At 51.1% G+C, this 12639-nt stretch overlaps 1 protein-coding gene across 1 annotated transcript; it reads left to right on the top strand.

Moving 5' to 3' along the window:
- Positions 1-156: 156 nt before the first annotated feature.
- Positions 157-4767, top strand: FOXE1 (forkhead box E1). The gene has a single exon (XM_077912637.1). The coding sequence runs from the start codon at positions 157-159 to the stop codon at positions 1288-1290; it is 1134 nt and encodes a 377-aa protein (XP_077768763.1). The 3' UTR covers positions 1291-4767.
- Positions 4768-12639: the final 7872 nt, after the last annotated feature.

Consider the following 12639-nt stretch of genomic DNA (forward strand, 5'->3'; position numbering starts at 1 on the left):
CTCCGCAGGCCGAGGGCGCCGAGCCCGGGCGCAGCCCTGCCGGGGACGCCGCGCTGCGAGGAGCTCCCCGCCGAGGGCCCGGCGCGCAGACCCGCCCCCGCCCCTCGACAGCCGCGGGCGGCGGGGACGCCCCGGGGCGCGCGGGACGGCCGCGCCATGACGGCCGAGAGCCGGCCGCCGCCGCCGCAGACCGAGGCGCTGGCGGCCGTGAAGGAGGAGCGCGGCGAGCCCGCGAGCGGGGTCCCGGCGGAGGCCGCGGGGCGCGGCGCGGGCGGGCGTCGGCGCAAGCGCCCCCTGCAGCGCGGAAAGCCGCCCTACAGCTACATCGCGCTCATCGCCATGGCCATCGCGCACGCGCCGGAGCGCCGCCTCACGCTGGGCGGCATCTACAAGTTCATCACCGAGCGCTTCCCCTTCTACCGCGACAACCCCAAGAAGTGGCAGAACAGCATCCGCCACAACCTGACGCTCAACGACTGCTTCCTCAAGATCCCGCGCGAGGCCGGCCGCCCGGGCAAGGGCAACTACTGGGCGCTCGACCCCAACGCCGAGGACATGTTCGAGAGCGGCAGCTTCCTGCGCCGCCGCAAGCGCTTCAAGCGCTCGGACCTCTCCACCTACCCGGCCTACATGCACGACGCGGCCGCCGCCGCCGCCGCCGCGGCCGCCGCCGCCGCCGCCGCCATCTTCCCGGGCGCCGTGCCCGCCGCCCGCCCGCCGTACCCGGGCGCCGTCTACGCGGGCTATGCCCCGCCGCCGCTCGCCGCGCCGCCCGCGGTCTACTACCCCGCGGCGTCGCCGGGGCCGTGCCGCGTCTTCGGCCTGGTGCCCGAGCGGCCGCTCAGCCCTGAACTGGGCCCCGCGCCGTCGGCGCCCGCGGGCTCCTGCGCCTTCGCCCCGGCCGGCGCCCCCGCCGCCCCCGCCGGCTACCAGGCCGCGGGCTGCGCGGGGGCGCGACCCGCCAACCCCGCCGCCTACGCGGCCGCCTACGCGGGCCCGGACGGCGCGTACCCGCAGGGGGCCGGCGGAGCCCTGTTCGCGGCGGCGGGCCGGCTGGCGGGGCCCGCGTCGCCCTCCGCGGGCGGCGGCGGCGGCGGGGGCGGCGGCGGCGGCGGCGGCGTGGAGCCCGCGGTGGACTTCTACGGGCGCACGTCGCCCAGCCAGTTCGGCGCGCTGGGGCCCTGCTACAATCCCGGTGGGCAGCTCGCAGGGGGCGGCGGAGGCGCCTACCACGCCCGCCACGCGACGGCCTATCCTGGCGCGGTGGATCGGTACGTGTCAGCCATGTGAGCCCAGCGCACGGTCCACAGCTGACAGTCGCCTCGGCCGCCCCCACGAGCCGAGTATGCCCGAGACCTGAGAACTGGAGGAGGACTGAGAGCCCTGCGGACGGGACCGGTGCATCACAGGCAGCCGGTTCGCCTTGGAAATGGGTGGCGGTGGGGAGGGGCAGTGGTGGCCCGCGGCGCGGACGGGGACAGAGGGGCCTCAATAAGGCGAAGCTCCAAAGGACGTGCCTTTCTGACATTCTACTGGGGAGGGTCCCTGGCGGTACTGGCGCGGCCTAGTGCCTACACCGGAGTCTAGGACCCAGAGTGTGGGGAATCACGTCTTCACTCTTCACTCTAACCTGTGTTGCAAGAACGCAGGGCCTTTTTGACACGGTTCGGCCTCTTGTGCCTTTGATTAGGTTACCAACAGCATCTTCCTTAAGGTGAGGAGGATGAGTTTGCAACAACAACAACAAAAAAGTGACTTCCCTTCTTTAAAAAACAAAACAAAATGGAAGAAGTCTCTCTGCTTCGCTTGACCTGGGGCTGGTTTGCCCTGCCTCTGAGAACTGCAGACCCAGCTCTTAGTCTGGACCTCAGCCCCACATCGCTACCCAGTTTCCATCACCCACACCCCGTTTCCCCATGTGTTATACAAGAGGGCTGCAGGATTCAACCCCGGTCCTTAAGGGCCTCATCATCCTCCTTGCAGCCCTGCATATTTGGCAGCATCCGGTGGGCCACCCAGGGCCTAACCTTATTCCCAAGAACCGGAACAGAGCTCATGGCAAGCACCTAACCTAAAGTCGCTGGATTGGTTCCAGGCAGCAATTATGTTATAATTTCTCGAATCTTTTGAGCATGATGTGCTGATCATTTGGTAGCTGTTACTGCTAGGTCATAATTTGGTTTTCCAATGAGACAGGTAAAAATAAATTTATCCACTGTCCACTCTTTGATTTCATTAAGCAACCCTGGACCAAATTGGCAAACTAAAATACAAAGAGATGACAGGACTCGGGGGAGCTCTTTGAGGGCCGGTTTCAGTTTGTTGAGCTGGCTCTTCCCGTCTCTGGCACCCTCTACCATACGAAAAGGAAAGAGAAAAATTAATTGGGGTTGTCAGTGAAGTAAGCTTTAGAAAGAAACTGGATTTTTAACTTTGTTTTGTATCCGTTTATTTTAAGCATCAAGCTGACCAAAATCAGAGAAAATCCAACCTCTTTCTCACCTTTCTCTTGAGAAATCTTGTAAGTTTTTATCCTGTAGTGAAATTTTCCAGTGTTCAGAGGCTCGGTGTGCAGCTTTCAGATCAACCTGAGGGTTCAGATGAACTGTTTTAATAAAAATCTTTGATCAAGTGAGTTCTGGCAAGAGAAACTCAGCCCCTTTCTGTGTAGTTAACTTGACAGGGAAGGGTTGGGGGTTCTGTTAAAAAGAGATTGAAAACCATTGGTAATTTTTATTTTTAATTTTGGGAATTACGCTGTCTTGTTCACAAAGACGTGTGAATGTGTTTCTGTCCAGACGGGTATTTGTCTAAATCAGCACTGTCCAATAGAAACATAATGCAAACTACAAATGTAATTTAAAATTTTCTAGTAGCCATATTAATAAAATAATAGTTGAGATTAATATATTGTATTTAACCTGATATATCCAAACTATCATTTGAACATACAATCAATATATAAATTTTGGAGGTATTTTACTTTTTTATACTAACTCTTCCAAATCTGGAGTGCATTTACACCTACAGCCCACCTAAATTTGGACTAGCTGCATGTCAAGTGCTCAGTAGCACTATGTGGCTGATGGCTACTGTATTGGACTCTACTGGTCTAGATGTTAGTCTCACCTGACTTCACTGGTGGTAAATGACCATTGAGGCAGGAGGCAGCTGGAGCACTGACCTTGCCGCCAGTGGGTCCAGGTTCCAGATCCAGCCCTGAGACCTTGCAAAAGTCTAGGCGTTGGGCCTCTCTCCTCTCCATATGCACGCTTGCAGGTATGAAATCTGAAGGTTCTCCGTGTGCGGTTGGACAGTCTGGCTCTCCTAGCCCAGAAATCAAGATGCCTAGCCTAGTTAGTAGTAGCCGGAAAATTGAGAGCCCTCCACCCAGAGATTTTTGTCCTTGGAGCCAAGGTTTTGGGCTGGGGAAGGGTGGTCTCTACACCCAGTTAGTGTGGGAGTTGACCCCCTTTTCTGTTTTTTAATTGCCAAGTCCAGTGCTTTGGCCATTAACCTCAAGTCCCTTTTCCTCCAGGGTCCACATTTGTGAATGGACCTGAGAGTCCTCCTAAAAGGTAAAGGAGACAGGAGAGGTGAAAAGCTCTGTGAACTATCAAGTGCTGGGCACTGGAGGGAGAAAAGGTTTTAATTTGTAAAGGGCCGCCAGATCCCGAAGCCTGCTGGAGCGTCGTGGTATGTAGCTGGGGGAGCGAGAGCGATGGGGTGGGAAAGTGCACGCGTCTTCGCAACCTCGCCACCTCCTCTCCGTTGTCCCCTAGGACATCAGGTGAGATGATGCCTGAGGTGGGGGTCTGTCCCCGGGGGGGGGGGGGGGAAGAGGGGAGGCCGGGAGGAGGGAACTGGTTGTGTGACGCGCGAGCCAGGCCGGAGAGACTGGGAGACGCGAGAGGTTGGGCTCGAGGCGTTGTAGACACCGCGGCCCCGAAGCGCGAGCACCACCCACCTGCCTGGAATGGACGCTGCGCCGGCGAGGGAGCGCCGCTCCGGCTGCAACCACGGCCCCGGTCGCGGGCGGACCCTGCAGTCCGCGGGGCTCTGGATCTTGAGAACATTTCTCTGGAGCGTCTTGGAACATTACAACTACTAAGAATCCCCAAACCGTGGAACAGCCCCCGTCTGGGGGCTCAGGGACGGGAGATGAGTTTATCTTTATTTTTTTTCCTTCTTCTTCCTATTATGAAACTAGAAAAATCGTTTTCCCCTCTCTGGGCCCTGCACCCCCAGCGTCGTGTGCAGGCGCCCCGGGGCTGTGCGTAATTAGATGCGTTCTTCCCTAATTGCCCAAGGCTCGTTAGAATTCGCCCCAGAGCTGTAACATTTATTTTCTTTCAAATTAACTTTGCTTGCAATTAAGCTTAGGAAACCAGCAACAAAAGCAGACTTGGCCTGAGGTCGTTTACTACGAAAATGAATCAGGGAACCCTTTCCCCAATTTAAGGGGAAAGATTCTTGCGGCCAGCACTTGGGGAGAAGTGTCCGGGAGAGCAGAGAAGGAAGGGGAGCAGGAAGCTGCTAGCGGTGGATGGAACCGGCTTTGGCCTTCTTCCCCATCTCCGTGATTTGTGTATCGAGGAGCATGAGTAACCTTGTTGAAATAAATTCGGGACAGTTTGAGCTGAACTACACACTCCTAACATGAAGCTAATGTATATAGTTACAGTTTACCCAGCAGGGTTCATAAACAATCTCATTTACTAAGAACTTTGTGAGAATTTTCTTTTATTAAAAATTTTTATTACAAAATTGTTACATCTTCATTGTAAAAAACAACAACAATAACAAAAAGTTAGAAAGAAATTAAAGGAACCTATAGTCTGCCCAGAGAAAGCACGCAAACACTTCAATGAGTATCTTCTAGTTTTCCTTTTTGTTTTTGTCTTTACTATACAGGAAGCCTACATCTCAACTTTTTCACTTAAAGGCTATGAGATCTTGAACAAGTTCCTTCCTGCACTGAGTAGGCCTCTTTTTTTCACCATCAACAAAACCAGGTGGTGGGTCCCTTTTACTCTTACATTCTCGAACTTCTCTGTTTTGGGTCACTTGAATCACGGATGCAAGGGCCAGGATGCCCTCCCTGTCATCTTATTTAAGAGACTGAAGCCCTGAGGCCTTGCAACTCCAAGTATGTGCCACAGACCAGCTGCAGGGGCAAGCCCTGAGAGCTCACTAGAAATGCAGAATCTCAGGTCCTACCCCAGATCTCCTGTACCAGAACCTGCATTTCAGCAAGACACTCAGATGATTCACATGCCCTAGGCAAAGAGGCAGAAATTTAGAGAAATGGGGGAGGGGAAAATGAATGATATTGTCAAGATCAGAGATCCCAGAGAAACGTCCAGGAGCCTCCTGTTTCTGACCAAGAACCCAAACCAGTGATACAGTGCTGCTTCAGGCTCTGGCTGCACAGAGGAGAGGGGCTGGGCTGCAAGGGGAGAAGGCTGAGGAGGAGCACTCATCTCCTCCCTGGGGTGTACTTTCTGAGTCTTGGAATCCAGCCCTAGAACCCTAGAATGCATCTCACCTCGTGTCCCCAACTTTATGGGTGATAGTGACATGGCACCTTCTACGAGGGTGTACCTAAAAGCATCCTGAAAGCTGAGGTGCCAGTTAGAACCAGGGCAGGAACCCAGGCTCCTGACACCTAGCTGAGGTACTTTGAAGATTTGGGGTTCTGGTCTCTGTATCCTCTCGGCAGCAGTCATTGCCCAAGTATGTAATAAATTGGCCTCCGTTCCCTCAGCTCCAGCCCCAAATCTGGGGTAGTTAGGAGTTGAAGAGAAAAATAATGCTCTCTTGTTGGGACACAGTAGCCAGCAGGAAAGGGCCCCTATATAAGTCTGTCCTGGCCAAGGGATCCTCCAGTAGAGCTTTTAAGTACCCCCTTGGACAGCCCAAGATCCTGGACATTCTAATGAATCCTTTCCTGCCTCAAGTACACACCTTTCAGGAGAATTTGGTTTTCATGCTCATTTTGTTCCTTCGAAGAACTAACTCCTGGTAACTAAGGAAAAATCATCCCCAGTGAAAAGCAGTTCAGACAGAGGGCATGTCTCATGAAGAACAGGGCTGGAGCCCAGGATCACATACCAACTCACTGGGGGAACCAAGACTCTTATCTCAGTGCTCACATGAGTTCTCAATAATAGGAATACTGTGAGTGTGTGTCGAGCTTCTATAGAGCTAAAGCAAGAGCACACGATTTACCCAAGATCTCAGAGCTATAAGTGTCCAAGCTGGACTAGAACATACGCCTCTCCCAAGGGACATAGTATTTGATTATCATCTTAATAAAAACCAATGTGGAGATGGAAGTAACCAGATAGGAGTGTGGTAAAGGTGGCTGCTGGGAGCTGGGGTGGACTGCACCTTCACTGGGGCCTCCATTGGATGAGCGGGTAAACTGGACAGGGCTGGGTTAAATAAATAGCTTAGAACTACCTAGAGGGAAAGCAGTGTGGCTAGTGCTTCTCAGCCTAAACTGAGCAGTGAAGTAAGTTAAAAACTGAACTGAAGAAAAAATGGGGCGGACAGGTGGGGCAAGGGAGGATAGGAGTTCCTTATCAGGTTTGCTGTCTGGTCTGTCCCTGCACTCTCCCCAGTATCTTCTCTCCCCAGCTGAGGCCAGAGCTGACCTTTGCAGAGCCCCTGGAATGGCCTTGGCAACTCCACCTCAGAAGAGGGTGACTGCTCCCTACAGAACTCCCCGTGCCCCTCTGTCAGCCCCACAACCCCTCTTCTGCACTGAGGCTCAGATTTCCAGCTCAGCCCAGGGTTAACCAGGTGCAGAAGCACGTAGTCTGGGAGGCCCAGCGATCAACTGTCAGCCCCTCCCAGGGTGAGGAAGAAATTGGGAAGCCAGAATCAGGGTGGATCTCAGCCCTGGTGTAGAGCACTGGCTTATCTTGCTATCTGAGAACCTGGAGCGGCTTCTCCCAGGAGTGTGGGCAGAGCCAAGCCTCGTGGTTTTTCAGGCACAGAGAGGCACTCAGCAATCAGAGATAAAGTGTGAGAACCACAGCTTCATAGGGCCCAACTCTCCCTCTACCCTCCCCAGCAGCCAGCCAGGGCCTCTGCACAGGGCTTCCTGCCGCCTCCCCTCCATTTTGCTCCCCTCACCAGGTTCACTTCCTGAAGCCAAACTTCAGTCCTTTGGGAAAAAGCCTTTTGATGTCTACAGCAGAAAGCCCAAACTCCTCCCCTCTGGCACTCAGGACCCTCCATGATACCTATGCCAACCCCTTTCCCAGCCTCCCCTTCCCATAGCTACCTCTAGGCTCCAGCCAGTGCACCACTTTCTGTTCCCCAGACACCCCTATGTGTTCCTGTCACCATGAATTTGTTCTGACCATTACCTCTTAACCTCATGCTATCCTGGGACTTCTAAGGCCACTAACCCAGCAGGAGCCTCCACCATCTTTCTCCTGGATCACAGCCTCCTGACAGGGCTCCCTGCTCTCTCCACTGCTTCCCTCAGACACTCCCCTGCCTGCAGCCAGTGTGTGACCCAGATCAAACATCAACAGATCTTGTCACTCTCTCACAGAGGTCCAGACCCCAGGACCAGGGACTGAGAGTAGGAGCATGGCATGTTCTTGAGCAGTCCTGTGAAGGGTTTCTTACACTACAGGAAAATTAGGTTCAATATGAGCATTTTCAAAATTTTCCCCTCCCATGTAACACTTTTCTTTTACTCTAAATTTTCATCAAAGCCTTATACAAACTATTCAACCTGTGTGAAATGTGATCTGCCCACATTTTCTCTACTATGGTGCTCAAAAGAATAGTATCCTATCATGGGGATTGGACACAGGGATCTTGATGGCAGAGCTGAGAACAGTCAAGTGGAACATGTTGAGAACAAACCTACGGTGGAAACTGAATGGAAATAAAACAGTACACGCTCTTTCTGACATATTCAAAAAAGTATACCAGACACAGCTAGTTATCTCCCCAGCCATCTTACCCCTTCTTTGCTCATAAGACCCTGATTTTGTCCAGGTTTCAGTTGGTCACGTGTTTTAGGGAAAGTCTTACTGCTTGGAGTACCCCCTGGGTTCAATGTGGATTTGTCTACAGTAACCGAGGTGATAATTTCATCACTCTTGCCAGGAATTACTTAGAAATGGCCACAGGATACTTTCCAAGCCAATGAGATACCCAGAAAAGTGTGCTGAGAGCTTCTAAGAAACATTTCTTTGTTCTTAAAAAGAGACAGGGGAAGAGAAATAGTTATTTTCTTTTTCTGAATGCTGTTTCCAGTGTGACTTCTGGAAGTGGGGCAGCCGTGCTGGACCTGGAGGGGGCCAGCCTAAGAAAACAAACCAACCTGCTGAGGATGGCAGGGCAGAAAGATGGGAAGAACTCAGGTGCCTGACGACATTGCTGAGCCGCTGAAAGAACCCATGCTGGAATGAGTCATTATAGCTTTGGCACCTGTTGTTAGAGATAACAAATGTCCTCCAAACTTAAGCTGCTTTCCCTTAGTCTTTCTGTTACTTTTTTTTTTAAGATTATTTATTTATTTATTCATGAGAGAAACAGAGAAAGAGGCGGAGACACAGGCAGAGGGAGAAGTAGGCTCCATGCAGGGGGCCCGACGCAGGACTCGATCCCGGGACTCGATCCTGGGACTTGATCCTGGGACTTGATCCTGGGACTCCAGGATCACACCCTGGGTGGAAGGCAGGTGCCAAACCGCTGAGCCACCCAGGGATCCCCCAGGCTTTCTGTTACTTGCAGCCAACTGCATACTCACTGATAAAGAAGGTGATCCTTATGAGGCGGGGGAAAAATTGATTCTTTATTCCCTTTGAGATTTCCTTTGCTATTCCTATAAACTTGCAGCTGAAAGGTGATTTAGTTCTATTCACATTTTACCGTAGGAGAAACCAAGGACTTGAGGAAGGTAACTCGCTGTGGTTGCACAGCAAGCGAATATCTTCGACCCTCTCTGAGGTTTTCTTGTACCATCACTGTTCCCCAACTTCAAGTGGCTCGGCAGTGGCAGAGTTGAGCGTTTGTAACCCTAACATTATGGAGCGTGGCTGTGTTCAGGGTGTACCAAGCACTTCCACACATGTTATCCTTTGAACCCTCACAACTGCCCCGGGAAGCAGCAGGTTTCAGCTGCATTTTTTCAGAGGAAGCAAGTGAGGTCCAAGAAGAGAGAACAAGCTTGAGGTCATGTGATCCTTTGCATGGGAGGGACTCAACTCATACCTACAGCAAAATGAATCAGATGTCTGAGGACTTTTCCTCCCAGGATATGGGAATTGGGAGACTTGCCTGTTGGTTTTGATGGGAGCTCCAGGGAAGTCCTCTCTCTTTGGGCCTCTGAGTGGTGTAGATCCTTCACGCGCCCCTGACTTATCTCTACAGGGTGTGTGAAATTTAAAGACAATGTCTGTGAAGAGTGTGCCTCTGGTTGCTTCAGATTTACAAAGTAGGATGGTTAGTGCTAAAGCTGAAGGGGACTGGCTGTTGCTTAAAATGAGCCCTACCATGACAGACTGTGCCTCCTGCCCCCCAACCCCTACCCTCCCAGCTCCAGCCACCATTGGTCCCACCAAGGTGCAGGCTACAGGATCAGGCCTGGAGTTTACAGCACACCTGGGAGAGGCTGTGGGCAGCTGGGTAATTTCCAAATTAATTGTAGGAGAAACCTAACAAAACAATCTACAGGCTGAGCGTCCTGGGAGTGCTGCCGTGAGACTGACAGCCTGGAATCCAGCAAGCACAATGCTGCCCAACCACAGACAGTAGGGCCCTTCCTCCTTGGGGGGAGGAGGGCTGACTTCCTTCCAACAGGGGCCCGTCTGGGCCTGCAGCCCGCCCCATAGCACAGCAAAACCCCAGAACTGAAACAGTCTTTCCACCCAAGTCCCAAATTACAATTAACATAAACAGCTTTCCCAAAACATTACTGCAAGGTTGACTGGCCCCGTAAGTTATATGCCCTAGCAGAAACCTCGCTTTGTCTTAGCAGGGGGGTTTCAGATCTCATTTTGAAAATTTTCTCCCGAATTCATCCTCAGGAAACCTGGGCTGCCTCCACTGCCTCCTGTATGCTATACGTGCATGCATGAAATGAACCTGGAGTCTATGGTGTATTATTAGTAACAGTCCAGTCTTACCAAAGTTTGGTACTTTCTTGTTTTCTGATCGGCTGCCTACTTTTGTCAGAAAAGTACTGCATCCAGTTCTGGCTCCGGCACCTAGACAAGTCTCAGCCTCACCTTCTCTAACAATAAAATGGACACAACACTGCCTTCCCTCTCTAATACCAATCACAGTGGCTAATATTCAGTGAGCTATGTGGCAAGCATGGTTTGTTGCTTTCTAGTCTCCACAAACTCCCCTGGGAGATAATGATCATGAACTAGGAAGTGGGGGGATCAGAGTTTGAAGTCAGGCAGCAGAGCTACTAAGAGATAACACTGCATCATAAGGTTCCTGGTTCTGAGAGAGGCGCTATTCACCTGTCCACAGCCACCAACTTTGTGTGTGATCTTAAGCAAGTCCCTTGTCTTCAATAGTCTCATCCACACACTGGGCAGATATGTGTGGCTAGAGCAATCAGGTGACTCCCATTGTCTCTTTAGTATACATTTGGTGAATCTTGAGTCCTCCTCCCCTGAATATTAAATGAGGATGGAAGCACATACTGTGAAAGTTTTTGACAATTGTAGTGTGATAGTTTATTTCCAAGGCCTTCTGTGTCATTATTTCATAAAGTCCTCAAAACAACCCCAAAGTGAGTGAGATGGGGGAGGTTTTACTGCACTTGTTTTTATAGCATGAAGAACCAAAGCCCAAAGAGAAGTCACCGGCAAGTAGGGTGGATCCCACACTAGACTTGTGACATCAGGCTCTGACCTGTGCTCTTGTGGTTATACTATGATTTTTGCAAATGAATGGCTACCCCAGCACATTACTGGCCCAGGTATAATGCTGTGCTTGGCATTGTGTCTTGCCTGCAATGGTTGCTCACAGTATGCAGACCTGAGAAAGTAGCTTGGTAGCAAGAAGGATGAAAGTCAACCCCCACTTTGATACTCTGCCTGGGTCTTGGGGACTTAGGGCTAGAACCTACCCTTGGGCCCAATCTTATAGCTTGAATATCCAAGCCCTTGCCCTCTGTCCACAACCTATTACGTTCACCTTCCAGATGGAGTACTGATATTCTCTTAGGCATCCTCATACTCCATCTGCCCCTCCTACCTGCTCCATATAGTAGCATAGTGTGGTAACAGTTTCTGACAAGGATCCTAAATATCCCCACTCCTGGTATTCACAGCCTCTGTAGTTTCTATCCACCCTCATAAGCTTGCTTCTAATGATCAGGATATGACACAAGTGTAGGGGTCCCTTCCATGATTAGGTCACAAAAGGGTGCGACTTCTGTCTTGCTAGCACTCTCTCTCTTGTTTGGTCTAGTGAAGCAAACTGCCATGTTGTAAAATGCTGGATGGAGAAGCCCAAATGGTAAGGAACTGAGGAACTTATGAGGAAATGAGACTTTAGTCCAACAGTAAAGAACTAATCCCGCCAACAAACAAGTAAGTGAGCTAGGAAGTAGATCCTTCCCAGTCAAACCTTGAGAAAACTACAGGCTTGTGAATGATACTAAAGGAGAGGGGCAGAGAAGCCATGAGATGATAAATATAATTGGTTTTTCTTTTTAATTTTATTTATTTGAGAGAGAGAGAGAGAGCACAAGCAGGGGGAGGAGCAAAGGAAGAGAGACAAACAGACTCCCTGCTGAGCAGGGAGCTGGAAGTGGGGCTCAATCCCGGGACCCTGAGATCATGACGTTAGCTGAAGTCAGACACTTTTTTTTTTTTTTTAATTTTTATTTATTTATGATAGTTACCGAGAGGGAGAGAGAGAGAGCTAGAGGCAGAGACATAGGCAGAGGGAGAAGCAGGCTCCATGCACCGGGAGCCCGATGTGGGATTCGACCCCGGGTCTCCAGGATCGCGCCCTGGGCCAAAGGCAGGCGCTAAACCTCTGCGCCACCCAGGGATCCCTGAAGTCAGACACTTAATCAACTGAGCCACCCATGTGCCCTGATAAATGTTTTAAGCCACTAAGTTTTGGGGTAACTTATTATGCAGCACTAGATAACTGATACATGGGAAATGTTGTGGCCATGAACCAAGGAATACTAACAGGCTCTAGAAGTTAGAAGAGTCAAATAATGGATTCTCCCCCAGGAACCTCCAGAAGGAATCAGCCCTGCCAACACCTTGATTTTAGCCCAGTGAAACCAATTTTGGATTTCTGACCTTCAGAACTGTGATAGAATAAATATTTGGTCACCAAGTTTGTGGTAATTTAGTTCAGCAGCTATAGGAAGTTAATATAGCTCTCTATAAGAAATTCACTTCTTTTTTTAAATTTATTTTTTATTTAAATTCAATTAACATATGGTGTATTATTAGTTTCAGAGGAAGAGTTCAGTGATTCATCAGTCTTTTTTATTTTATTTATTTTTTTTATTTATGATAGTCACAGAGAGAGAAAGGGAGAGAGGCAGAGACATAGGCAGAGGGAGAGGCAGGCTCCATGCACCGGGAGCCCGACATGGGATTCGATCCCGGGTCTCCAGGA

This window comes from Canis aureus, chromosome 10 (genome assembly GCF_053574225.1).
Source record: "Canis aureus isolate CA01 chromosome 10, VMU_Caureus_v.1.0, whole genome shotgun sequence".
NCBI classification, from domain to species: Eukaryota; Metazoa; Chordata; class Mammalia; order Carnivora; family Canidae; genus Canis; species Canis aureus.